The 26,709-nt window shown below is 38.0% G+C and overlaps 2 protein-coding genes across 10 annotated transcripts in view; both read left to right on the plus strand.

Moving 5' to 3' along the window:
• The window catches only part of golt1b (golgi transport 1B), a 29,256-nt gene extending 13,589 nt beyond the window's left edge, over positions 1-15,667 (plus strand). For 2 of the 4 annotated variants that reach the window (XM_062983181.1, XM_062983180.1), the window contains one exon: positions 243-3,658. Coding sequence is in view for 3 of the 4 variants with exons in the window: in XM_062983180.1 (XP_062839250.1) it covers positions 243-281 (39 nt within the window). In the remaining variant the exon portion in view is untranslated. Of the gene's footprint in view, positions 1-242 lie in introns of all 4 variants that reach the window. The other 2 variants (XM_062983177.1, XM_062983178.1) reach the window with 2 other exon arrangements.
• A 4,427-nt stretch (positions 15,668-20,094) lies between these two features.
• bcat1 (branched chain amino acid transaminase 1) overlaps positions 20,095-26,709 on the plus strand; it is a 69,956-nt gene continuing 63,341 nt past the window's right edge. For 4 of the 6 annotated variants that reach the window (XM_062983185.1, XM_008110356.3, XM_008110357.3 and 1 more), the window contains exon 1: positions 20,096-20,406. Coding sequence is in view for 3 of the 6 variants with exons in the window: in XM_008110356.3 (XP_008108563.2) it covers positions 20,398-20,406 (9 nt within the window). In the remaining 3 variants the exon portion in view is untranslated. Of the gene's footprint in view, positions 20,407-26,709 lie in introns of all 6 variants that reach the window. The other 2 variants (XM_062983189.1, XM_062983188.1) reach the window with 1 other exon arrangement.

Genomic DNA, 26,709 nt, shown 5'->3' on the forward strand with positions numbered 1-26,709 from the left:
CTCTCTGTAAACATAAAAATGTGCCATGCCTAAACACAGTTGCAGTGCAAATTGCATCACTTAAGCCACATAAGATCTTGGTAAGTGCTCTTTAAATACAGTCTCGTTTTGCCACTAACAGCAGTACCTACATATTGTAGAAGTAGCATGTATATGTAAATTACTGTGGATCTGACCTTACAGTCTCTTTCGTTTTCTCTTTCTCTCCCCATCCCTACCCTCTATTCCCTTTCCCCCGATAGCTTGTAGATAAAGCTGGAGAAAGTAACAACATGGTATAATGACAAGTGTGCCGAAGACTGCTTCTAAACTGATATTATTTATAAGGTCTTCTTGAAGAAAAGATCAGCACAAAGATTACGTTCTATACAAAGGCAAAGTTTGTAACAGTCCTGACGTAAGTTTTTAATTTGCACCATAGTCGACAAAATACATCTTTAGTAAAGAAAAACAGAGCAATCGTGCATCCAAGACTTGCCGCACCAGGAATTCTGTGAACTAAAGTGAAGAAAAAAGGCATGGGGAAACCCATGACGTTAAACAATTCAAGACTTCATAATGCTTTTGGAGTATGGGCTAAGTGCAGCCAGGCCCTCATGGAACTATCAGTGCCTGTAACTTTTACCTCCTACTTTTAAAGGGGTGGGTAGAGCAAATAGAGGGTCAGTTTTAAAGCCCTCGCTTCCCTCCTGCCAAACCTGGTATTTCCTCCCCCTCTTGGAAGAAAGTAAAACCTCCCACATTTTTTTCTATTGAAAACAAGAGGCTCTTAAGTGTGGTGCACATAGCATTTCAGATGGATTTTCATCTTTAACTCCGGATGTGCTAGCAAAGCTTTTCACTGCACAGTTCTGAGGTATACATCTCTTTGTAAATATATGGCTGAAATAAAACTTTATAGGAAACATATTTGAAGCCAAATGTAAATTCCAGGAAGGGTGTGTCTTAACCTTTGGAATATGCAGGAAGGCTCTCTCTTTTTTGAAAAAAAAAAAAACAAACACTTCAGTCTTAGCTCCTGGTTTTGATACCTCTTTGGTGTGGCAGGGACTGTAGGATCCAATGTTACACTCCTTTTTGACTGGTTCTCTTGAGCCATACTACATGTACACATTTCAAAAAAAGATATAGTCTTGTCTCATTTGAATGAACTTGTGTACATCGTGTTTAGCTCCTGAAATGACTTGCTGTGCTCCAGGGCACTCACACATTTACGAAATGTGGCCTGACTACTGGCTCAACCTTTGAGAAGGCATGCCAGTTCTGAATAGTTACTGCTCGGTATGTCTGCAGCTGTCACAATGGCATGAAACACCATGTTTTATCTACTCGCCATGTGTCCAGTGTACCATGCAGGCTTTGGGATTCAGTTTAAGCATCCAATTCTGGCATTGGGATAGCATGTTGCAAAGCTAACTTATTGTGTAAATAGCTTAACTTGGCAATGAGGAAAAATAAATCGGTTGTATACTGGAAAGTCTTGAAAAAATGTATTTTAATATCCTTGATCAAGTGCCACACCTAAAGACATTTTTTAATTCATGTGGCTTAATTTGTCCTTTTTTTTTCAAGAGATGCATATTTCAGCAGATGGTGAATTTCTGAGCCACTTTGAGCATTCCACTGAAACAGCAAAAGATGAAGTATAAAAGACCTGAGTGTTACTAATACCCATGGCTCCTTTCCCTTGCCACTTTCACCTATAGTTGCAGATATGTGAGAAGACTGGCAGTTCACTTACGTTTCCCCTCCTGTAGAACATTTGAAGTATATTTTGAATGCATATCTAGTTTGCCCTGGTTTTTGTCAAAAGTGTACGTGAAAGCAAGGCTTGCCTATACACTTGGTTCCACCTGCCTGATTTAAGCTCCTGTCAAAACAGCTAGATGAGAATGTAACATCTAACTCCCTGTGAGCATTTTTATTTATGCATTCTAATTTCTGAACACTACTATGAACCATTCATGCTTACAGATGTCTGACAAGGAGCCATTCTTTTAAAATCCGGTAAACAAATAGGTTAAAAAATTTTTTTTTTAGTTGAGACAAGCTCAATTTTGTAAGATTTCAAAATCCCTTTTGAATCCATGCCTTAGATTGCAAAAGCAACCATTGCATGGGCATCTCCATTTCTTGGGGAAATTGAAGCAGCTCTTTAGCAAGCACGTGGATTATTTTCTGAAATGGTTAGAAATTGGTTATTCTCAGTCTGAAGCTATGAATGTACCTCATTATTTTCATTGTGGCAAATGTTACATATAAGATGTCAAAAACAAAATGTTACAGGGCTCTGTCTGCAATTCTTTTTTTTAAAATTCAAGTCCATTGGGGCATAGTCAAGAAACCTTAGGCACTTGTTTTAATTTAAAAGAAATACTTTTGTCAGTCCTTCCCATATTTGAAGTTTTAACTAAATAGGTTTGCTTATGTCAGTCTCTCATGTTTGGATACAGTTAATCCATGTTGTGAGCACAGAGAGCTGCTTACACTTTGGAGCAACAGCAATGCATACAATCATTTTATAAGGAAAGCATCTTTAAATAATACTGTGTCCTCGAGAATCTACTTGCTTGAGCAGAACCAAGAGGGAAAATGTTCCCAGTCACTCTTGTGAATGATCCTATGGGAAAGCATTTTGTGACTGCACCCTTAGGTTGATCACACACATGTGACATTCTCATGTCTATACGGTTCATTTCACAGTGGGGGGGGGGTGTATAAAAAATAATGGTGGTAGCAGTATTGGTCCTCTAGAAAGACAATTTTCTTTTTTTAAAAGTCTTGTTTGGTAATATTCTTACCGCTTGTTGATGAGACTCATAAATTTTCAAATAACCATGGGTTGTTAGCGGATTTTTTTTCACTTGTGACCTAAAATGATAGTGCTTTAAGTGATCAAAATACAAAGATTGGAAGCAGTCCTTCTCCCTGCTCTATTTGGTTAGAAAAACATTCAGAGACTTTATACACATAAAAATTGTTGAAAAGAACTTGGTCGTTCTTCATTTTGTCAATTCCCTGCAATGAAATGGAAAGTTCTGGATAATTTGACCTGCCTGTTAACTTAAGTGTGCTTTGTGCTCAAAGTATTTGCAGTGTTTGCATTGGGTGCAATAGAATAGAGAATAGTAGCTTTGAAAAAAATCTGGGACCAGCTTTCAGCTTCTGGGGGCTTCTTCAGGTTGCCCACTGCCTTCCACCAAAAAGATCAGATAGGAAATAATTTGTTTTATGTTTGTAAAAATAATATTTGGGTGAGGCTCTGGAAGGGGCCTACAAATTGTAAAAATGGCATTGGGGATGGCTCTGTTTGGCTGATAGATCTTGGTTTATGCAAAGTAATTTTTTACAATTTGGTATTACAGTAGTCATCAGAATAACACATTAACTTTAAGGCTATGCAAATTTACTTGGAAGAAGTAAATTATACTGAATGCGGTGGATTCTTCTTCTTCCAAAGACATTTGCATAGGAATGGGCTGCATGTGTTGAAAAATTCTTTGAAAAAAATTGTCTTTAATAAAATATTTTTGCCCATTGAAATATAATTCTTTATTGTTGCTTTAAGGATCACACAAGAATTTTGTCCTGGAATAAAAAAGAAAATACTGTAAATACACTTGTCATACCTTGAATAAATGGGTACTTTTTCTATTAACCAGTGACTACGTCATTTTTTATAGTTTCTATTGAAAATATTCTACATCAATTTTGCATACTTCAATAAGAGCAGTTCTGTTTCTCCTCCCATCCCTTCTTCCCTCCCACTTTTTTGTATGTGAAAGTCCTTTATCCCACTTCATTAAGAAATTAATAAGCTGGCCTACTTTTATTCATAATCCTACATATATTAAGAAACATAGAAAAAGTTTATTAAACTGCAAAAACTGTTTTACAGGACATCCTGCTTTACATTTTGCTATAGTTTTTCAGTGAATATCTCATAGAGTCTCAACCAATTCAACATTGTTTGTAGCAGCCACAAAAACTAAGTTTCTGGTGTATAACAGCTACTTTCAAAGTACCACACAGTTAAACAGGAAATAAAACTTTCAAACCAGAAACAGAAAATGTGCTATTAATTCAATGTATGAATTTTATTTTGGAATGACTGATATGCATGCGAATGAGCCAGTGAGAGTAATAATTATAATAATATATTTTATTTATCCTCCTCTCCTAACGGCTTGAGGCAGGGTACAACATAGTCAAAATATATGAACATAAAATACATACAATAAAATACATAGATAAAAATACACCATTATATAAAAAAAACATACACCAAACACAAGATACAAAAATCAATGTGTAGCTGCAGTAGAATGCAAATTCAAAACTCAGTTGAAGATGAGTCTTCAACTAGGTCACACATTCTGACAGCTCATTTAGCTGTTGGATCTCTTGCGGCAGCTCATTCCACAGTCTTCTTGGGGCAACCGATTAAAAGGTCTTCTGTGAGGTCCATACCTCACAACCTCTGAGGATGCCTGCCACAGATGTGGGCGAAATGTCAGGAGAGAAAACTCCTGAAAGACTCACAGCAACTCTTCTGTGATGTTTGACAGTTGAGTTCTGGCTGGTCGAATTAAGCGTCCCTCAGAGTTAAAAGTTGTAAGGGGGCAGATTGTAGGGGAGAAGGTGAGCCTGTAGTAACCTGGACCCAAATCTTGTAGGGCTTTTAAGGTCAAAATCAGCACTTTGTACTTTGCTCAGATCATTAGAAACTGGAGTGACTTTAATATAATATAGAATGTAACATGTTCATTCCTAGATGTTCCTGTAACCCATCTGGTTGCCATGTTTTGAACTAAATTGTAGTTTCTGAACTTTGTACAGAGATAACGCAATATACATCACATTATAGAAGTGTGACCTGCCATCTTCAAGTCCTCGGATTTATCTTTTGAGGTTAGGGATTAGTTAGACTTGGGCCCCTTTCAGCCTACATGATCATACAGCATTATCACTCTGCTTTAACTGCCTTAGGGCTTTTGCAGTGGGATGATATTTAGAATTCTCACCCAAAGCATTTGATTGAATCCCAAAACAACTGGAAGGATATGGAAGTTATACACCTGTTGTTATAACTTTTATGGATTTGATGTATACTTTCTAGGAATCTCTAGATCAGGCATGAGCAAACTTGGACCCTCCAAGTGTTCTGGACTTCAACTCCTGCAATTCCTAATTCTTACCAGCTGTTAGGAATTGTGGGAGTTAAAGTCCAAACACTTGGAGGGCCCAAGTTTGCCCATGCCTGATCTCGATCATAAGTTGATCTTAAGAGTTGTGCTTGAGGACCTTGAGATTCCAGGAAAAAATACATTAGTCATTTTTTAAATTAAAAACTTTTTAAAATTTGCTTTTTCCCACATTTGTGGGGGTTCTTTGCTCCTAGCCTCCATAAAAGTGGAGGGTCTTGCTGTACATATAAATTAGTGTTTGACACATAGGCTCCTCCTTTTAAACAGGCTGGATGGTTATCTGTTGGGGATGCTTTGAATGCAATTTTCCTGCTTCTTGATAGGGGGTTGAACTGGATGGGCCACGAGGTCTCTCCCAACTCTATGATTCTATTATAGTGATGGAATCTTTTTTCCCCCTATTTCTATTGATAGGAGACCATTTTCCACAACATGTATTTTATAATATATGGTTTTAAATCTATTTATTGTATTTTGTTAAATTATCTAATTGTTTTAATTGCTTATGTTTTATCTTTCTGTACTGTATATTGGCATTGAATTTTGCCAGATTGTGAGCCGCCCTGAGCCCCTTTGGGTGAGAAGGGTGGGATAGAAATGATGGAAATAAACAAACATTTTAAGATGGCTAGCTTAGGCCAAACTGGTCAGTTTCTTCAAGACTTGCTTGTGGATTTCATCTTGGGAAACCACATACCAGACAAAATTCTTCTGTTTGCTTGTATTCCTCAGGGTATTGCTTTGGCCAAAAGAAACAATTGCAGCTGAAATCTACTAAACTGCATGTCTGTTTGCAATCAGACCTTAACGTTGCCTGAGGGCAACAAGACTTTTGAACTTTGCAGTCAATTTTCACTCTGTCCTGAAATGTAGTCTCACAAGAAGTGAGACCTCTTGAGATCTAAATTCCTTTGAAACCTCTGTAGCTAGCTGGTTTGTGCATGCTTTAAAGCCTGCCACTCCAGCTGGCAAATAGATCCAGGCATCATCATTCACTCTTGGTTTATTATTTGAGCATTTCCATGGCAACTCTCACTCTGCGCTAGACTGACTTGCAGGTTGCTTTGTGTGCGGTGAAAGGTTGATGTTGCACTTTGCAAAACAAGACAAGTAAAACACAGGTTTTTGCTCAATGACTTTGATGAGTACAACATTGCAAACGGGCACCGAGCAGAGGAACCAAAATGACATTTTGTCATCAGCATAAATCCAGGAACAATTCAGAAATGGGGTACACACACATCTGTGTGTGTGCGTATGTGTGCGTGCGTGTGTATTGGATATTTTGCATGATATAATGTGTGATATACATAGAACACTGGCACAAAATCACAAAAAGCCTAACAGGTATTAAAACCAGTAGAAACACTGAGAAATAAGAGGTACTGTGTTACTATATTTAAAGGAACTCCAGAGATCGCAGAGGTCCAAAAACATGTTTTTAATTAAATGACTGAGCATGCTTGGAAATCAAAGTATTTTGGGTATTGGGTGATAGGAAGTCACATGTTGTTCAATCCTGTGTGGGAAAGTTGAAACTTGAACTAGGTACATCCGGACAGACCCAAGAAAAGGAGAGCAACAGACATTGTCTTCAAACTATTGAAAGCCTATAACGCAGCAAATAGACGTTCTTTAATGCACCATTGCTGTTGTTGCCTTTAAGTAGTTTTGGATTTAGGATGACCCTAAAGCAGGCATGGGCAAACTTTGGCCCTCCAAGTCCAAAACACCTGGAGGGCCGAAGTTTGTCAATGTCTGCCCTAAAGTGAACTTAACATGGTTTTTTTTGGCAAGGTTTATTCCATTGCTTCCTTCGGAGGCTGAGCGAGGGTGACTGTCCCAAGGTCATACAATGGGCTTCCATGACTCTGGTCTCCCAGAGTTGAAGTCCAACACTCAAACCACTACACTACATTGCCTCTCTTGAAGGCATTTATTGTTGTTGTGTATCTTCAAGTCATTCCCAATTTACAACTCCCCCAAGGGAAACCTATCATGGGTTTTTCTGGTGCTGACAGCGTGTAACTTGCTTCAGGAAAGTTACCCAATGGGTTTCTATGGCAGAGCAGAGAACAAACACTGGCCTCTAGAGTCATCATCCAATGCTGAAGCCACCTTATCACTGGCTCTCATTTGAATGCATATACTGTGTGTACTTAATTTCTCCAAAATGAGGCAGAAATGATGAATACATGGAAATAGCAGGGAAGGATATGCTTAGCGAAAGAAACAGTCAAGAGTATTTCTAAAGGGAAATATTTGGAGATATTTATCTGAAGATATTTAAACAGAGGAAGATGTCTAATCCTGAATCAGACTCTTGGTTGAGAATTGACAAGTTTAACTATCTATAACCCTCCAGGGTTTCAGGTGAGGCCATTTCCCAGATTTACCTGGGAATTCCTGTCTTTACAGCAGACATCCATTCATTAGGAGCACTCAGTGGCTCAGTGGGTTAAACCCTTGTGCCAGCAGGACTGCTGACTTGAAGGTTGGGTTGCTAACCTGAAACTTGCCGGTTCGAATCCAACCTGGGGAGAGTGCAGATGAGCTCCCTCTGTCAGCTCCAGCTCTCCATGGGAGGACATGAGAGAAGCCTCCCACAAGAATGGTATAAACATCAAACACCCGGGCATCCCTTGACTTCCGGTGCGCAGGCATGGCGGCGAGATAGGCACTTTAGATCTCTCCGGAGGGTGCCAGCTGAAACCGGGCGACTGGGTAGAGCAATAGCTCCCTCCGCCTCATGGATTAAGGTGAGGTGGACAGCGGAAACCGGGGGTCAGCCGACGGACCCAGAAGGGGTCCACTCCTCAAGAGTGGGCTCCAAAAGGGACCCGGCAAAAGACCCATTGGTTAAGGCGGGTCGCGGTGGAAAGCGCGCGGGGGAGAAATCCCCAGCAGGAATCGCCGACCGGGCGCATTGTTTTAACGGAAAAATGATGAAACGACAAATGAAACTTAAGATTTAACCAAGGGGCATCGTAACGGAGGTTAGCTCTCTGGAGAATAAGAAGAGAGTAGGAAGAAGACTTGCCTTCCTGGAGGGGGGAAAAAGCTGTGGAGAAATAAAGCACATAGCTTATGTGCTTACCTGCTTTCCTTCTTAGTGCTACGGCAGAAACTAACCAATATTAAGGAGCGGAAGGGAAAGGAAAGAAAAGACTTAAAGGCCAAGGCTAAGGCTAAGGACTAAAAAGGCAAAAAATAAATAACAAATCAAAGCTAGAAAGATGGCGGAGTACTGACCTTGGGGGGAAGATAAGATAAGAGCCCTCCTTCTTGTAAACAAAGCGAGGTGCAGCGGAAAGCCCCGTTGGAAGAAACCGGAAACAACGCAGAAGGGGAACCACGCGAGAGAAAGGAGAGGGAAAGGACGTGACGTGAAGAAGGGCAGAAGAAGCTCAGACAAGGGGGAGACAGAAAGGGCGGAAGCAAAAGGAAAGAACAAGAAACCCACAAAAAAGAGGCAGGAAACGCCAGCAGGATTGTGAGGAGGAAAGAAAAAGAGAAGGGGAGTAGCGGAGAAGGTGAATCCCCGCAAGGTAAAGTGGAAAAAAAAATTCTGGGTAGGGAAGAAGGAGAGACTAAGGAAAGACTAAAGTTTAAATAAATAATATTCAGGATAATAGAAATAGGAGTTGGGAGTTTCCCAAAAAAAACGGCAAGACAGAAAAGACAAGGTACCCCAAGGGGAAATAGAAAGAAAGAAAGTCCAATAATAAAGAGATATAAAGAGATATAAAGACACAAGTAAGCGGAGGAAGGTGAGGAAAGTACAACAGGAAACTTGGGGAACTGTATGACTAAAGTGAAACTATCAAAAAGAGGGAAGACTCATAGGGGCGGATAGACAAAATAAGCAACTGTATAAGAAAGCATACACGAATGGAAATCTTGCCTAACTAACTTTATTGATATTCAAATTAATTATTATTATTAGCACGAAAAGATTATCCGAAGGAAAAAAAAAATACTCAGAGAACAAGATGGCAACATTTAAATTTAAATCAGACAGAGAAATAAAAGACCCAAGAGGTGCAATTAGAAGACCATCCCTGAATGAGGAAATGAACCTGAAGGATATGATGAAAGACATGATGAGAGAGATTCAGAAAATTCAGGAGAAGCAGGACGTATACCAGAAAATACAACAGGAACAAATGTCGGATTTTAAAAAGGAGATTAAAGAAGAACTGGGGATAATGAAGAACGAGATTACAACATTACAACAGGAAATAAAGGACCTGAAAAATGAAAAGAAAGAACTAAAGATAACTCAAGAAAAGACCCAATATAAACTAAAAGAACTAGAGAAAAAAAATGAAAAAATAAACGCAAAACAAGAAGCCATGGAGGCGAGAGAATTGGAACATCAATTAAGAATGAGAAATATACCGGAAGAGCCAGGAGAAAACATAAGAGAGAAAGTAATAGAGATACTAATGAAACTTCTGGACTGCTCCGAACAGGAGATACAAATACAAATGGACAGAACGTACAGGATTAACACAAATTTCTCAAGAAGAAACAAAACCCCGAGAGACGTGATAGTAAACCTTACAAAGAAAATTGCAAGAGATGAAATATTGAGAATAAATAACAAGAAACAGATATTCTACAAAGAGACAAAAATAGCGATATTGAAGGAAGTACCAAATACAATAATAAATAGAAGGAAAAAATATACCTTCCTGACAGAGGAACTGAAGCAACAGAAGGCGAGATACAGGTGGGAAAAAGAAGAAGGACTAATGACAACGTATAAAGGTCAAAGGTACTGGATCACAACAGAAGAAAGAGCCCGAGAATTTTACAACACAATAAGAAAGGAGAAGGATGAAGAGGCTGAAAGGAAACAAAAAGAGAAGAAAAAACCAAAGAGACAACGCATAGAGTCACCCGAAAAAGATGATTTGGACATAAAAGAATGCAGACTGAACCTAAGGGAAAACATGGAATCTACGAATCTAGGACAAGTGGAAGAAAGACAGGGGGAAGAGGAACAAGAGGATAGAATGAGAGAAGAAGAGGAGGAAGAGGAAGAGACAGAAGCAGTGGGTGATAAGGACGAAGATAAATATGAGTGAACTTAAAATATATTCAAACAATATTAATGGACTAAATTCGGCAACAAAAAGGAATAAAGTATTTAATGAGCTAAAGAAAAAAAGATACCAGATTATTGCTCTCCAAGAAACCCACATAAACCAAAGACACGTTAAATATCTGGAGGAAAAAAAACTGGGACAATGCTTTTATGCCTCGGCATTAGAAAAAAAAAAGGGGGGTAGTGATGTACGTAGAAAGGAGAATACCAGCTAAATTAGCTTTTAAGGATGAGGAGGGTAGATTCATAGGAGTAAAAATAATGATTCAGGGAATAGATATATTAATATGTAATATATATGCACCAAATGGAGCAAAGTCAGCATTCACAGAAAAACTAAAAGGCAGTATTAATGATCAAGAATATGAACATCTAGTGTTAATAGGAGACTTCAACGGTGTAGTAGAGGGAGAAATAGATAGGAGTAAAGTAGCGAAGAAAGGGAAAAGTAAAAATAATATAGGAAATTTACCAAAAACAATGATGAACATGATGAAGGAATTAAATATTCAAGATAGCTGGAGAATAAAAAATGAAGGAGTAAGGGATTTTACTTTTTTCTCGACCAGACACCAAAGCTGGTCGAGAATCGATATGGCGTGGGTGTCAAAATCCCTAATGCCAAAAATAAGAAAAACAGTGATTTTGCCAAGGTTAGATTCAGACCATTGCCCATTAGAATTAGAGATATTCTACAATAAAAAAGAATGGAAGTGGAGGTTAGATGAAAATCTATTGAAGAAAGAGGAAGATATTGAAAGAATAAGGAAAGCAATACAAGAATATTTTGAGATAAATGACACAACAGAGATAGACCTATTTACACTGTGGGAAGCAAGCAAGGTAGTAGTAAGAGGGAGATTTATTCAACAAAAAGCAATTAAAAAGAAGGAAAGATTTTAAAAAATGAACAAGATAATCGAAGAAATAAGAAAGGAAGAAATTAGCTTAAAATCAAACCCAAGAAACAAGGATACCCAGAGGAACATAGAAATCTTACAAAAACAAAGGGAATATTTGATAATGGAGGAAAGGGCTAATAAACTGAAATTTATAAAGCAAGATTTCTTTCAAAACGCAAATAAACCGGGAAGATGGATGTCTAATAGAATTAAGGAAAGAAAGGAAAGTAAATATGTAACAAAAATAAAAGAAGGGGACAAAATATATACAAAAGAGGAAGACATAAAAACCCAATTCCAAAAGTTTTACGAAACACTCTACCAAAAAGAACAAATAGACGAGGAGAAAATAATGAAATACATAGAAGAGAGAAAAGTGACAAAAATCTCAGAAAAACAAAGAGAGGAACTAAATAGTGAAATTACAGAGCAGGAGATAAAGAAGGCCATACAAAATCTGAAACTTAATAAGGCCCCAGGCCCAGATGGGCTAACAGCAGTATATTATAAAACCTTCGGCCAAGAGTTAATACCATACTTGAAAAAAATTATGAATAGGATTAGAGAAATTGCAAAAATGCCGGAAACATGGAAACAAGCAAACATATGTACAATACATAAAGAAAATTCGGATCCAGAAAAAATTAAAAATTACAGGCCAATTTCACTATTAAATTTGGATTACAAAATTTTTAGCAATATAATAGCGGAAAGATTTAAAAACTTTTTAAAAAACTGGATAAAAGAAGAACAAACGGGGTTTTTACCCAATAGACACCAAAGAGAAAATGTAAGAACCATTATTGACTTGATTGAATATTATGAAATAAAAAATCAAAAAAAAGTTCTTTTACTGGCCCTTGACGCTGAGAAAGCTTTCGACAACGTAAATTGGTCCTTCTTCAAATTATTAATAAGGGAAATTGATATAGGTTATTATTTCCAAAATACAATTGATGCAATATACACCTCACAAAAGGCAAAAATTCTAATTAACGATCGAGAAACGAAAGATATAAATATAGAGAAAGGAACTAGGCAAGGCTGCCCCTTATCACCATTAATATTCATTTTGACATTGGAGATACTATTAAACAGAATAAGGGAGGAAGAAGAACTGAAAGGAGCAAAAATACAGAATTATGAATACAAAATCAGAGCCTTCGCGGATGATATTATATGTGTAATAGAAGACCCTGACACAAAATTAGGAAAATGGCTAGAGATAATAAGAGAATTCGGAGCAGTAGCAGGATTTAAAATAAATTTGGAAAAAACGAAAGCAATTACCAAAAATATAACAAAGAAGGAACAAGAAACTTTAATGGAAAAATGGAATATCCAAATTGCCTCCAAAATAAAATATTTAGGAATAATTATAACCCAGAAAAATTCTCAGCTACATGAAAATAACTACCTAACAAAGTGGAAAGAGATGAAGAAGGAAATGGAGAATTGGGGGAAGTTAAAACTGTCACTGTTAGGTAGAATAGCATGTGTAAAAATGAGTATTTTACCAAAAATGATATTCCTATTTCAGAATCTGCCGATAATTAGAAATCAAAAGACCCTTAAAGAGTGGAACAGGGATATAATGAAATTTATATGGCAAAAAAAGAAACCGAGAATAAAGCTGAAATATATGATCCAGGAAAAGAACAGGGGTGGACTAGCGACACCAGACTTAAAACTTTATTTCGAAGCATCGGCTTTAATGTGGGTACGGGATTGGACAAAACTAAAAAATAATAAATTGCTAAATCTGGAAGGAATAAATTTAAGATTGGGATGGCATGCATACCTATGGTATGGGAAATCCAAAATTGAGAAAGAATTTAACAATCACTTTATACGTTCAGCAATTCTTAAAATTTGGGAAAAATACAAAAAGAAATTATATGACAAAACGCCCCTATGGGTGTCTCCCCTAGAAGCATCGCAGAGAAGACTACTGGGATGGCATAACTGGCCAAATTATAAAGAATTATTAGTAAAACAGAATGGAGAATGGGAAATGAGACCCCAACAGGAATTGAGAGAAATAAACAAAAAGATTTCCTGGTATCAGGTATGGCAGGTAAAAGAACATTTTAAGACAGACAAACAAGTAGGATTCGAGGAGCAAAATACATTTTGGGAAAAAATAACTCAAACAGACAGAAAAATAATAACAAAAATCTATAAAAAATTAGTAGAATGGGAAACAGAAAAAGAGGAGGAAAAATCACATATGACCAGATGGAATGAAAATATAGGCAGGAAGATTAGGAAAGAAGAATGGGAAGGAATCTGGAGGGAGAAATTGAAATATAGCTATGCAACAGATCTAAAGGAGAATTGGATTAAGATGGCCTATAGATGGCACATGACACCACAAAAATTAGGAAAATGTTATAAAAACTTAAAAAAAAATTGTTGGAAGTGTGAGAAGATTGAGGGTACATACTACCATATGTGGTGGGGATGTGAAAAAGCCAAGATATATTGGAAGAAAATTAGGGGAGACATAGAAAAGATATTAGAGATAAAACTGCCAATGAAACCGGAAATATGGTTACTAGGAATAACGGAACAAAAACTAGAAAAAAATAAAGATAAATTATTATTTCTGCTAACGACGGCAGCAAGGATATGCTATGCGAGGATTTGGAAGAATTCTGAAATCCCTAAAGAGGAAGAATGGTTGAAAAAAATACAAGATATAAAAAATATGGATAGGCTTACTTTCCTTCTATCAAAAAGTAAGGGAAATCCGATAAAAGAAACAAATTGGGACAATGTAACAAAATACCTAGAAGGAAAGATAAAACAATCAAAATAAATATAAAAACAAATAAAACAGCAAGATCATAGAATAAGAATGGAAAGATAAGTGACAGATATAAAAGAAAATAAATAAATAAATAAATAGATAAATAAATAAACAAAAACAAAGATAATATAAGAAGCAAAGGAAGTCAGGATAAAATGAAAACTAAGAAGGGAAATATTAAAAACAGAAGATGAAAAAGGAAACCCCTCATCATGAATGGAAGAAAGAAGGGAAGGAAGGACCCCAGAGAAACGAAATGAAACAAGGAAAAGATTGAAGAATGAAAAGGAAGGGAATCTCCGGGAAGATGCCCAGAAGTCCAATTTATTTTATATATATTCTCTATTCTCTCTTTTCTTTCTTTTTTTTTTCTTTTTTTTTCTTTTTCTTTTCTCATTTTTTCTTCTTTTCCTCTTTTTCCTTTTCTATTTCACTACTAATCATGTTTATTATCTTATATCTATATTTTAATATGTAAATGGAAAATTCAATAAAGATTACTTTTTTAAAAAAAAACACCCGGGCATCCCCTGGGCATCTCCTTGCAGACGGCCAATTCTCTCATACCAGAAGCAACTTGCAGTTTCTCAAGTCGCTCCTGACACGAAAAAAAAAATTAATTGCAGAGAATAGGGCTTGCTCGAGAATTTTTTTTTACATGACCCTGTATATATGTGTATGTAAAATGTGTATGTTTGGTATGTATTTAATTTTACCATTTATTAAATATGAAAGCAAATGTGATTATCAGATGGATGTGCTTGTTTATTTTTGCATAAAGAATTAAATCTTGGCTGAGTATTTGATACTGCTGCACTCAGAGCATCTTCAACATTTTTCATGCCATGCTGGCATGCTTGTTTTGCAGCCTCAAGTAGCAGAGTATATATACAGTAGAGTCTCACTTACCCAACATAAACGGGCCGTCAGAACATTGGATAAGCGAAAATGTTGGATAATAAGGAAAGATTAAGGAAAAATCTATTAAACATCAAATTACGTTATGATTTTACAAATTAAGCACCAAAACATCTTGTTTTACAACAAATCGACAGAAAATGCAGTTCAGTACACGGTAATGTTACTGTATTTATGAATTTAGCACCAAAACATTGCAATGTATTTAAAACATTGACTACAAAAACATTGACTACTAACAAACTAACTAAAAATAAAGATAGAATTGCATAAACTGAACTTTCAGTAACAACATTGTCAGAAATTAAATCCATAAAAAGTTCAGTTCTTGCTGCCGAGAGAAACAGCTGTGGATCTGGATGAGAGGCAGACTGTGTTGGATAATCCAGAATGTTGGCTAAGCATATGTTGGATAAGTGAGACTCTACTGGTTGGTTCTCCTTTTTTCCTCCTGGATTCATGCAAATATCTAAACAACCACTAGGTAGCAAACTACATGCATTTTTCATGGCCCTGAGATTAAGTTAGGGTCCTGACCCCATGTTAAGAAACTTTGGAGTAGATGACCTCTGGGGTCCTTTGCCAATTCAATAAAGTTTCTGGCCCAACTTTACTGCGGGGGGTAATCCTGTCTCTGCTTTCCAAAATAATCAATGGCACTAGATGCTCTAGGATTCCTAATCTCAATTTGCTGTAGAGAAAGAAAGAGGACAGGCTGAGAAAATCTGCCTTAAAAAAATCAATTTTTTTTAAAAAAAAGGAAGTAATGATATAAAATGAATAGCACACCAGTTGACCTCAAAAGTATTTACAGCAATTTGGATTAGACATGCAGGGACTTGGTATTCCATTGTTATTGCATGCCTTCAAGTTATTTGTGATTTATGTACAGCAACCCTAAGGTGAACCTATTGCATGGCTTTCTTAGAAAGATTCTTCAAGGGAGAGTTAGGCATGGCCTCCTCTTGAGCTTTTGCTGAACAGCATCTCCCATTAGCCCCAGTTTAGCTAATGGCCAGGCATAAGATTGGAGTTGGTTCACCAGTAATCTTTCATCTTTGAATCCAGTCTTCAGGAATGTTCATACTGGAGTTAAAACAGAACATCTAGGATGCAATTGTCCCCGCATGAAAGCCTTCACTTGGGTGGGGGGCAGAATGGTGTTTGTGGAGGACACTGGCAGGGTTTGGGCTACATGCTCATGGCACTCTCTATAACCTGTAATGTCAGTGGAGAGAGGGCCATGGGTGTCTCCTGCTCAGTGGGAATTATAGTCTGCTTGTGGAGTCAGGAGGCTGTCTGTTTAAGTGGACACCTCCTCCACATACACACATACACATTTTTCACTTTTATTTTGTGTTTGTATTATTATTATTATTATTATTATTATTATTATTATTATTATTATTATTATTATTATTATTACAGTAGAGCAGGGGTCCCCAAACTTTTTAAACAGGGGGCCAGTTCACGATCCTTTGGACTGTTGGAGGACCGGACTATAGTTGGCCACCAGGCAACAACAACAACAACAACAACAATAATAATAATAAACAATAAATAGACATTGACAAAATTACGATCTGTCAACTGCAAAAGGCCACCCTACTGGGATCTGCACTCATCATCCGAAAATACATCACACAGTCCTAAACTCTTGGGAAGTGTTCAACTTGTGATTTTGTGATATGAAATCCAGCATATCTATCTTGTTTGCTGTGTCATACAATAAAATAACAACAACAACAACAATAATAATGAGGGTTGGAAGAGACCCTTTGGGCCATTGAGTCCAATTCCCTTCTGCCTTTGAGCACCAAAAGCACAAGCAAAGCACCCCTGACAGATGGGCTCCCAGCCTCAATGATGATGATGATGATGATGATGATGATGATGATGATGATGATGATGATAATAATAAGGCTTTCGAATAACAATTAGCAGCACTAATTATTATTATGTATGCTGGAACTCAATTGACAGACTCAGTCTTTTAGACTCGGAACATGCCCATCTGTATTTTATAAGTGTTTTTATGAATGTCTGATGTAATTTAATAACTTTTTAATTGATTCACAATGCATTGTACAATTTATATATGTGTTTTATTGTAAGCCGCCCTGAGTCCCCTATTGGCTGAGAAGGGTGGGATATAAATATTCTAATTAATAATTATTAATAATAATAATAGTTGGAAGAGAAGAAGAGACCCCTTGGGTCATTTAGCCCAATCCCCTTCTGCCTTTGTGCCATGAGGGCCAGATAAATGTCTTCAATGGACCGCATGTTGCTCCCGGGCCGTAGTTTGGGGACCCCTGCAGTAGAGTCTCACTTATCCAACCTTCACTCATCCAACATTCTGCATTATCCAACACAGTCTGCCTTTTAGTAGTCAGTGTTTTTGGAGTCAGTGTTTTCAATACATTGTGATGTTTTGGTGCTAAATTCATAAATACAGTAATTACTATATAACGTTACCGTGTATTGAACTGCTTTTTCTGTCGATTTGTTGTAAAACATGATGTCTTAGTGCTTAATTTGTAAAATCATAATGTAATTTGATGTTTAATAGGGTTTTCCTTAATCTCTCATTATCCAACATATTCGTTTATCCAACATTCTGCCGGCCCGTTTATGTTGGATAAGCGACTCTTAATATATTATTATTATATTATATTGTATGTATATACACTAGAGTCTCACTTATCCAAGCCTCACTTATCCAAGGTTCTGGATTATCTAAGCCATTTTTGTAGTCAATGTTTTCAATATATCGTGATATTTTGGTGCTAAATTCGTAAATACAGTAATTACAACATAACATTACTGCGTATTGAACTACCTTTTCTGTCAAATTTGTTGTATAACATGATGTTTGGGTGCTTATTTTGTAAAATCATAACCTAATTTGATGTTTAATAGGCTTTTCCTTAATCCCTCCTTATTATCCAAGATAATAAGGGCTGGGCTGTGGTGCAGCTGGCTAGTAACTAGCTGCAATAAATCACTACTGACCAAGAGGTCATGAGTTCAAAGCCCGGGTCGGGTTAAGCCCCCGACCATTAAATAGCCCAGCTTGCTGTTGACCTATGCAGCCCCAAAAGACAGCTGCATCTGTCAAGTAGGGAAATTTAGGTACGCTTTATGCGGGAGGCTAATTTAACTAATTTACAACACCATAAAACTGCCAGCAAAACACGAGGAAAGGAATGAGGAAGTACAGGCACTAGTGGACGGTGGAGCAACAGCTCCCCCTGTGGCCGGAATCGTGAAGCTGGAAAAATGTTAATCGCCTCTGTGTCTGTCTATACCAGGGGTCCCCAAACTAAGGCCCGGGGGCCAGATGCGGCCCTCCAAGGCCATTGACCTGGCCCTCGCCCACAGTTTTAGACTTAGGCATACCCAAAGTCTGAAATGACTTGAAGGCACCACAACAATCCTACTTGATTATCTCATTGGCCAGAAGCATTTCCCACTGAAATCCTGATATGTTTACAGTATGTTGGTTAAAATTATTTTTATTTTTAAATATTGTATTGTTCTTTCATTTACCAATATTGTAAATGAATGATATGGTAATAATATAATATATTGTGTATACATATAATATTGATAATAATATTATAATGTAATACAATATAATATTTATCTATTTATTTATTACAGTATTTCTACCCCACCCTCCTCACCCAATAGGGGACTCAGGGTGGGTAATAATAATAATCTATATATATGAAAGGGTAATGAAATTTCGGCCTAGGACAAAACAACAAAACTACACATCCCAGAAACACTAAACTTGGCAGCACAACCCCTCATCCACGCCTCTACGTTCATACAACAAAAAGAAAAGAAATATAAAATCCTAATTAGAAGGAGAGGAATAATTGTTTTTATCTAATTGCTGCCAGTTAGAAGGCTAAGCTCCGCCCACTTGGTCTCCTAGCAAACCACTCAGCCCAGGGGACAGGCAGAGTTAGGCCTCACTTAGACCTTTTCCACACTGCCTATAAAATACAGATTATCTGATTTTAACTGAATTATATGGCAGTGTAGACTCAAGGCCCTTCCACACAGCTATATAACCCATTTATAATGGACTTAATGTCAGAGAAAAACCTTTACCTTAACTACCACCAATTCCTCAATACTTTCTTTCCCATACTACCATACTTCACCACAGCAACGCGTGGCTGGGCACAGCTAATAATATATATATATATACTAGCTGTGCCCGGCCACGCGTTGCTGTGGCGTTGTCTGGTGGTGTTGGTGAGAAATAGTTGAGGTAGTGGTGATATTGAATGTCTGTTGTATGGTTGTCTTTATGTTTAGTATGCACACTGAAGATTATATGGCAGTGTGGAGTCAAGACAATCCAGTTCAAAGCAGATAATGTAAGATTCTAAATGGGTTATATAGCTGTTTGGAAGGGCCTTGAGTCTACACTGCCATATAATCCAGTTAAAATCTGCTAATCTGTGGAAGAGGTCTAAGTGAGGCCTAACTGTGCCTGTCCCCTGAGCTGAGTAGGTTGCTAGGAGACAAAGTGGGTGGAGCTTAGCCTTCAAACTGGCAGCAATTGGATAAAAACTATTATTCCTCCCCCTGTAATTAGGACTTTATTTTTCTTTTCTTTTTGTTGTATCAACCTAGAGCCGTGAATGATGGGTTGTGTTGTCAAATTTCGAGGTTGGGGGGGCCTGTAGTTTTGTTGTTTTGTCCGCTGCCCCAATGCCATCACTCTATGTGTGTGTGTGTGTGTGTGTGTGTGTGTGTGTGTATAGATAGATAGATAGATAGATAGATAGAAGATATAGATAAATAGATGCTTCTCTTTCGCCTTCTCAGCAAAGAAAAAAAAAGGCTAGAGCCCCACCAAACTACACCTCCCAGGATTTTATAAAATTGAGACATGGCAGTTAAAAGTGGCGTTAAACAGAACCAATTCTACCGTGTGGGCATCCCTAGTGTGGCTACGGCATGGCCTAAAAAAGCGCGGGTTGGGCTAGATGACCTTTAGGGCTCCCTGCCTCGGAAAAGACGTCGAGACATGCACTTTGCTATGGAGATGCTCGAAGATGGTTGCGCTCTCGCTCCCCCTAGTGGGCGACGGCGGGAAGCGCGCCTCTCCGCCTGTGATGCAATCGAGGAGGGCAATTGGAGCAGCAGCAGCAGCAGGAGCGGGAAAGAGAGCCCCGAGCGCTTCATCCGAAGCGGAGCTGCTGCAACGTGTCCCGCCAGCGGCGCCTTTGCCTCCGGATCATCCGCCTTTTTTTTACTCCGGAGAGAGAAAGAAGAGTCCGGGCTTGACCAGCAGCAGCGCCTGCATTCGCCAAGGACAGCCAGCCCCTTCTCTCCCTCCCTCCTTCCTGCACAGACACAGGCATCGCCAGCCGGATTCCTTGATATTTTTTGGGATATTTGGGAGTGGATTCGACTGGCATGATGAAGGTAATCCGGTTTAGGGGGGAAAGGAGAAGGGGAAGGAGTCGGGAAATATGGTTTACAGAAAGAGGAGCCTTTCAGGAATCAAGGCCACGTTTGCAAAACAGAGAGGAGAGAATAACAATTATTATTATTATGGTCATTATTTCTTTTATTATTATTATTATTATTATTATTATTATTATTATTATTATTATTGTCATTATTCCCATTACTATTATTATTGCCCCTATTACTCCCCATCATTGGGTTGCTGTGAGTTTTCAGGGATGTATGGCCATGTTCCAGAAGCATTCTCTCCTGACGTTTCGCCTGCATCTGTGGCAGGCATCTTCAGAGGTTGTGAGGTCTACTGGAAACTAGGCAAGAGGGGAATGTTCAGTGTGGGAGGGAGCACTGTTTGAGGCAAGTGTGAATGTTGCAATTGGCTTCGAATAGCCTTGCACCTTCAAGGTCTGGCTGCTTCCTGCCTGGGGGAATCTTCTGTTGGGAGGTGTTAGCTGGACCTGATTGATTCATGTCTTTAATTTCAGAGTCTTGTTCTTCATTTACTGTCCTGATTTTAGAGTGTTGTTTTTTTTTTAAAAAAAAAATACTGGTTTCCAGATTTCTTTCATTTTCATGGGTTTCTCCTTTCTGTTGAAATTGACCACATGCTTCTTGTGGATTTCAGTGGCTTCTGACATAGAATGGCCCAGCATGGCCATACAGCCCAGAAAACTCACAGCAACCCATTGATTCCGACCATGAAAGCCTTCGACAACACATCCCCATCATTGCTTTTACTATTGCCATGTTTTCTTAATGATTATTCCTATTATTAATGCCATTATTATTGTTCCTATTATTATACCTCACAACCTCTGAGGATGCCTGCCATAGATGTGGGCGAAACGTCAGGAGAGAATGCTTCTGGAACATGGCCATACACAGCCCAGAAAACTCCCAACAACCCATTCCTATTATTATTCTCATTACTATTATCACTATACCTATTATTGTTTCTGCCATTGCTACGATTATCCTTATTATTGCCATTATTCTTCTTCCTATTATTGTCATTATTACTATTTTCTTAGCATTGCCATTGCTATTAACCCTTTTCTTCTAATTCATATTGCTGCTGCTATCAGTGTTATGGATATTAATATTGCAACTATAACCGTTGTTATTATTACCTGCGCAGCTGTGTTTCTGATACTTTCTTCTAAGGGACAGATTCAGATTCTCTGCCTTCCAATAGTAATAAACATATGGAAAACCAGTATATAGATTCAAAGGAGAGGGGGCAACCACAATATTTTTATCAGTATTTTAATGATGGAGGGAAAGGTTGCATCCTTGAAGGTATTTTTAAAGCCTTGCTATGATTTTGTATTATTATCATTAACTGCACAGCTTAAAACAAAGATATATACATACTTACACATTATGGACACTCATATATATATATATATGTATATGTATATGTATATGTACACACACACACACATACATATACATATACACCCATATAAATAAACATACATATACATAAACAAACATACATATATACACATATACTTATTTCATTATACACACATATAAATATACACATGTATACACATATATATACATACACACCCACATAAATAAACACCCATATACATATACATACATACACATATACATACATATGCACACACATATATATACATACACGCCCACATAAACACATATACATATACAAACATTCATGCACCCATACATATATACACATATATACACACATGTATACACATATATTCATACATAGGCACACACATGTATACACATACATATACATACACACCCACATAAATAAACATACCTATATACAAACATATACATATATACACGTACATATATACACATATACACACATCTATGCACACATATACACACATCTATGCACACATATACATACATATGCACACATATATACACATGCATACACACCCACATAAACATACATATATACAAACATATACATATACACACACATATATATACACATATATACATACATATGCACACACATATATACACATGCATACACAGCCACATAAATAAACACACATATACATGTACAAACATATACATGCATCTACATATATTTATACACATACACACATAAATATACACACATATATGCATATGTGTGTGTATATACACATATACTTATATACATACATACACAGATATACATATATACACATGTATGCACCTGTATTATCATCATCATGATCAAGGAGGGGATTCCAAATTCAGATTCTCAGCTTTCTGATAGTAGTAGCCCTGTGGAAAATCAATAGATTCAAAGGAGATGATGCAAAAACTTCTCCAATATCTATTAGGGGGAGTTTTTTTTAAAAAAGGCTGTTGTTGTGTTTTTGAGATTGATTCCTTTTCCCTTCCACACACATTGCAATTTAAAATGTCGGAGGGTGGTTTTTTTTTTTTTTGTTGGGAGGAGGATTCTTTCTTTTCTTTCCGGGCTTATTTTCTCCAGTGCTCAGTATCTCAAATGGAGCATGAGAAAAAGCCTTGGGAGGAGAAGCAAGCCATAGGTACATACGTTATAGGAATTTCAGTTGTGGTTGCTGGATGTAAGGTTTTTATTTGCCCCATCCAATTCTTCTTTCCAAGGGCCCAGGAGTTTATTTATAGCTCTTTGCATTCGCATGTCTCCCAGTCAGGTCAAATGGGGCAGTGTTCAAAGGAAGACTTGAGTCTTTTTCCTCTGCAGATCCTCCAGATATTTTCTTCTCCTCCTTTGCAAACAAGCCTCTCTCCTAACAGATGTGCTGCACCTTCCTCTTCCTTACATTTCCTTCCTTTCCTGGGTGCATCTGCACTGTAGAACGAATGCAGTTTGCCACCACTTCAACTGCCGTGGCTTGGTGCTTATGGGATCCTGGGATTTGTGGTTTGCCAAGGCATAGAAAACTAAAGACCTTGTGAATCTACAACTCTCATACTTCCATAGCATCCTGAGTCATGGCAGTTACATTGGAAGTTGTAGTTTTGCCCCTGCCAAAAAGTGCTGGTACCTCACCAAACTATAACTCCCACTATTTCATATCATTGAGCCATGGCACTTCAAGTGGTGCCAAACTGCATTAATTTTACAGTGTGGATGCACATCTTGAACCATGGCAGTTAAATTGGGAGTTGTAGTCTTGCTAGGCCCTTAACCTCTCTGCCAAAGAGTGCTGGGGCATCTCCAAACTATAACTCCCACTATTTCATACCATTGAGCCATGGCACTTCAAGTGGTGTCAAACTGCATTAATTTTACAGTGTGGATGCACATCTTGAGCCATGGCGGTTAAATTGGGAGTTGTAGTTTAACTAGGCCTTTAACCTTCTCTGCCAAAGAGTGCTGGTGCATCTCCAAACTATAACTCCCAGTATTTCATATTCTTGAGACATGGCAGTTCAAGTGGTGTCAAACTGCATTAATTCTACAGTGTGGATGCACATCTTGAACCACGGAGGATAAATTGGGAGTTGTAGTTTTGCTAGGCCTTTAACCTTCTCTGCCAAAGAGTGCTGGTGCCTCTTCAGACTATAACTCCTAGTATTTCATACTATTGAGCCATGGCAGTTCAAGTGGTGTCAAACTGCATTAATTCTACAGTGTGGATGCACTTCTTGAGAGGGAAGAAAATTAATTTTCCACTGCAATACCCATGCTTGATTTTTAAGCCTGCAGGATGTTGGTAATGATAATGATTTGGAAGGTTAGGATATAGAAATATTATTATTATTAATAGTAGTAATAGTAATAGTAGTAGTAGTATATTTACACTCCGTTTTCCTTTCTTAAATGAGACTCAGGGTGCATATACACTTTAGAATTATGGCAGTTTGTCACCACTTTAAAAAAATAAAATTATTAACCGCCACGACTCATTACTATGGGATCCTGGGATTTGTGGATTTAATTTCCAACTCCCATGATTCCATGGCATTGAGCCATGGAAATTAAAGTGGTGTCAAACTGCGTTAATACCACGGTGTAAACGCACCCTCAGAGTGGCCCACGCCATTGAAAACAATGCAATTTAAAATCTACAACAAACCAGTATCAAAACAGAATTAAAGCCAGAATAGTGAACAGCTGCACTCCCAAAATCTTTTGGAAGAGGGAGGAAGTGGATGGACAGCAATGGAGTAAAACAGCTGGAATTTCTGTGCCGACATCTGTGGAGGATATTGCTAGCGAAAAGGTCATGGTGAAGTTTCATCTTTGTCCTGCTGCTGGCAGGATGGGACAAGGCGGATGCCAAAGGATGATGTCCACATGTAAATATTTGAAAGAAAGTCGCATTGAGGAGGGGAGATTGTGATCTGCAGCTCTAGAGACAAGGACACGGAGTAATGGATTCAAATTGCAGGGGGAAAAAAGAATCCACCAAAACATTAGGAAGAACTTCCTATTGCTAAGAGCTGTTCAGCAATAGAGTAGTCTGTCTTGGAGTGTGGTGGAGTCTCCATCTCTGCAGATTTTTAAGCTGAGGCGGGATGACCATCTGTCGGGAGTACTTTGATTGTGTGTTTCTGCATGGCAGGATGGGACTGGACTGGATGGTCCTTGGGGTCTCTTCCAACTGTTAAGATTCTATTTGTCGTTGAAGGCTTCCATGGCCGGAATCACTCGGTTGCTGTGAGTTTTCCGGGTTGTATGGGCGTGTTCCAGAAGCATTCTCTCCTGATGTTTCACCCACATCTATGGTAGGCATCCTCAGAGGATGTGAGGCAAGTGGGGTTTATATATCTGGAATGTTTAGGGTGGGAGAAAGAACTCTTGTCTGCCTGAGGCAAGTGTGAATGTTGCAATTGGCCAGCATGATTAGCACTGAATAGCCTTGCAGCTTCTAGGCCTGGCTGCTTCCTACAGTGAGTCTGTGGTGTTTTGAAAATCTTTTTGGGTGTGAGAAATTGCGGGATAGCATCTATGTCTCTGCAGCATAGAAAGAAGGTTAGGGAGCACAAGAAGATGTGCTTTCTTGGTCGGCAGTTTTTCCAATCTCCGTGTGTTTTGGAACTGCTAAGTCTCTGGACATGACTCACTTTGCCTGTAGAAGAATTGCTCGAAGTGGGAGTCTTAACTATTCGTCATCCAGACTTCTACAGTAGAGTCTCACTTATCCAACATAAATGGGCCGGCAGAATGTTGGATAAGCGAATATGTTGGATAATAAGGAGGGATCAAGGAAAAGTCTATTAAACATCAAATTAGGTTATGATTTTACAAATTAAGCACTAAAACATAATGTTATACAACAAATTTGACAGAAAAAGTAGTTCAATACACAGTAATGCACAATGTGTTGAAAACATTGACTACAAAAATGCGTTGGATAATCCAGAACATTGGATAAGTGAATGTTGGATAAGTCAGACTCTACTGTATTTACATTATTTCTCCACTTGAGTTGTTAAAAGCCGTTGGACAGGTATTAAGTTGCAAAGGTTCCCTTGGAACACATCTGTTTCCTCTTCAAAGCAGAAGAAAAAACAACAGGCCCTCCATCTACATTGAGCTGCTTTTGTGAAACGAATAAGAGGAAAAGTTGTCAGTATCATAAGAATAATAATCTGCACATTGTAGGATGAAGAAATGGAAGTTGCAACAAAATGCTGAAGTATGGCGGTTCTGCAAAGAGTTTAGCTGTTTGTGCCCTTTTTCATGATATTCTTTCTGTTCATCTATTTATTGTGACCTCGCAACCTCTAAGGATTTCTGTCATAGATGTGGGTGAAACGTCAGGCAAAAATGCTTCTGGAACATGGCTATACAGCCCGGAAAACTCGCAGCAAACCATCTTTTTTTTTTTACCCACCCTTGCATTGGTTAGCACTGTGTTTTATTGAGATTGGATTGTTTAGAGATATTTTTCCTCCTTAAGTTTTTAAGAACTTCTTTTGGTCTCTTTCCAAGTTTGCTAGCGCCTTAACATTGTATGTAGATGGTACTGTTATGATCATATAAGCATTGGCATATGGGGACTTCCAATGAAAAGTGGGTGCTGTAGACCATATTTCAGAGAAAGGGGCTGGCAAAAACTGTCTCGGAGTATCTCTTGCCTTGAACTTCATAAGAAAACCTTATGAAATTCATGGGGTTACCATAAGGCAACAGGTGAGGTACGGAACCTATATTGTTCGTAACTTGGGGACTGCAGGTATATGAAATTCTCTGCAGACAGAAAAAATATATGATAGGGAGTTCTTGTACAGAAAGAAAGGATGGAAGTACAAAAGGGAGGAAGGTTGGTTCTC

The sequence above is a fragment of the Anolis carolinensis genome, chromosome 5 (genome assembly GCF_035594765.1).
Source record: "Anolis carolinensis isolate JA03-04 chromosome 5, rAnoCar3.1.pri, whole genome shotgun sequence".
NCBI lineage: Eukaryota > Metazoa > Chordata > Lepidosauria > Squamata > Dactyloidae > Anolis > Anolis carolinensis.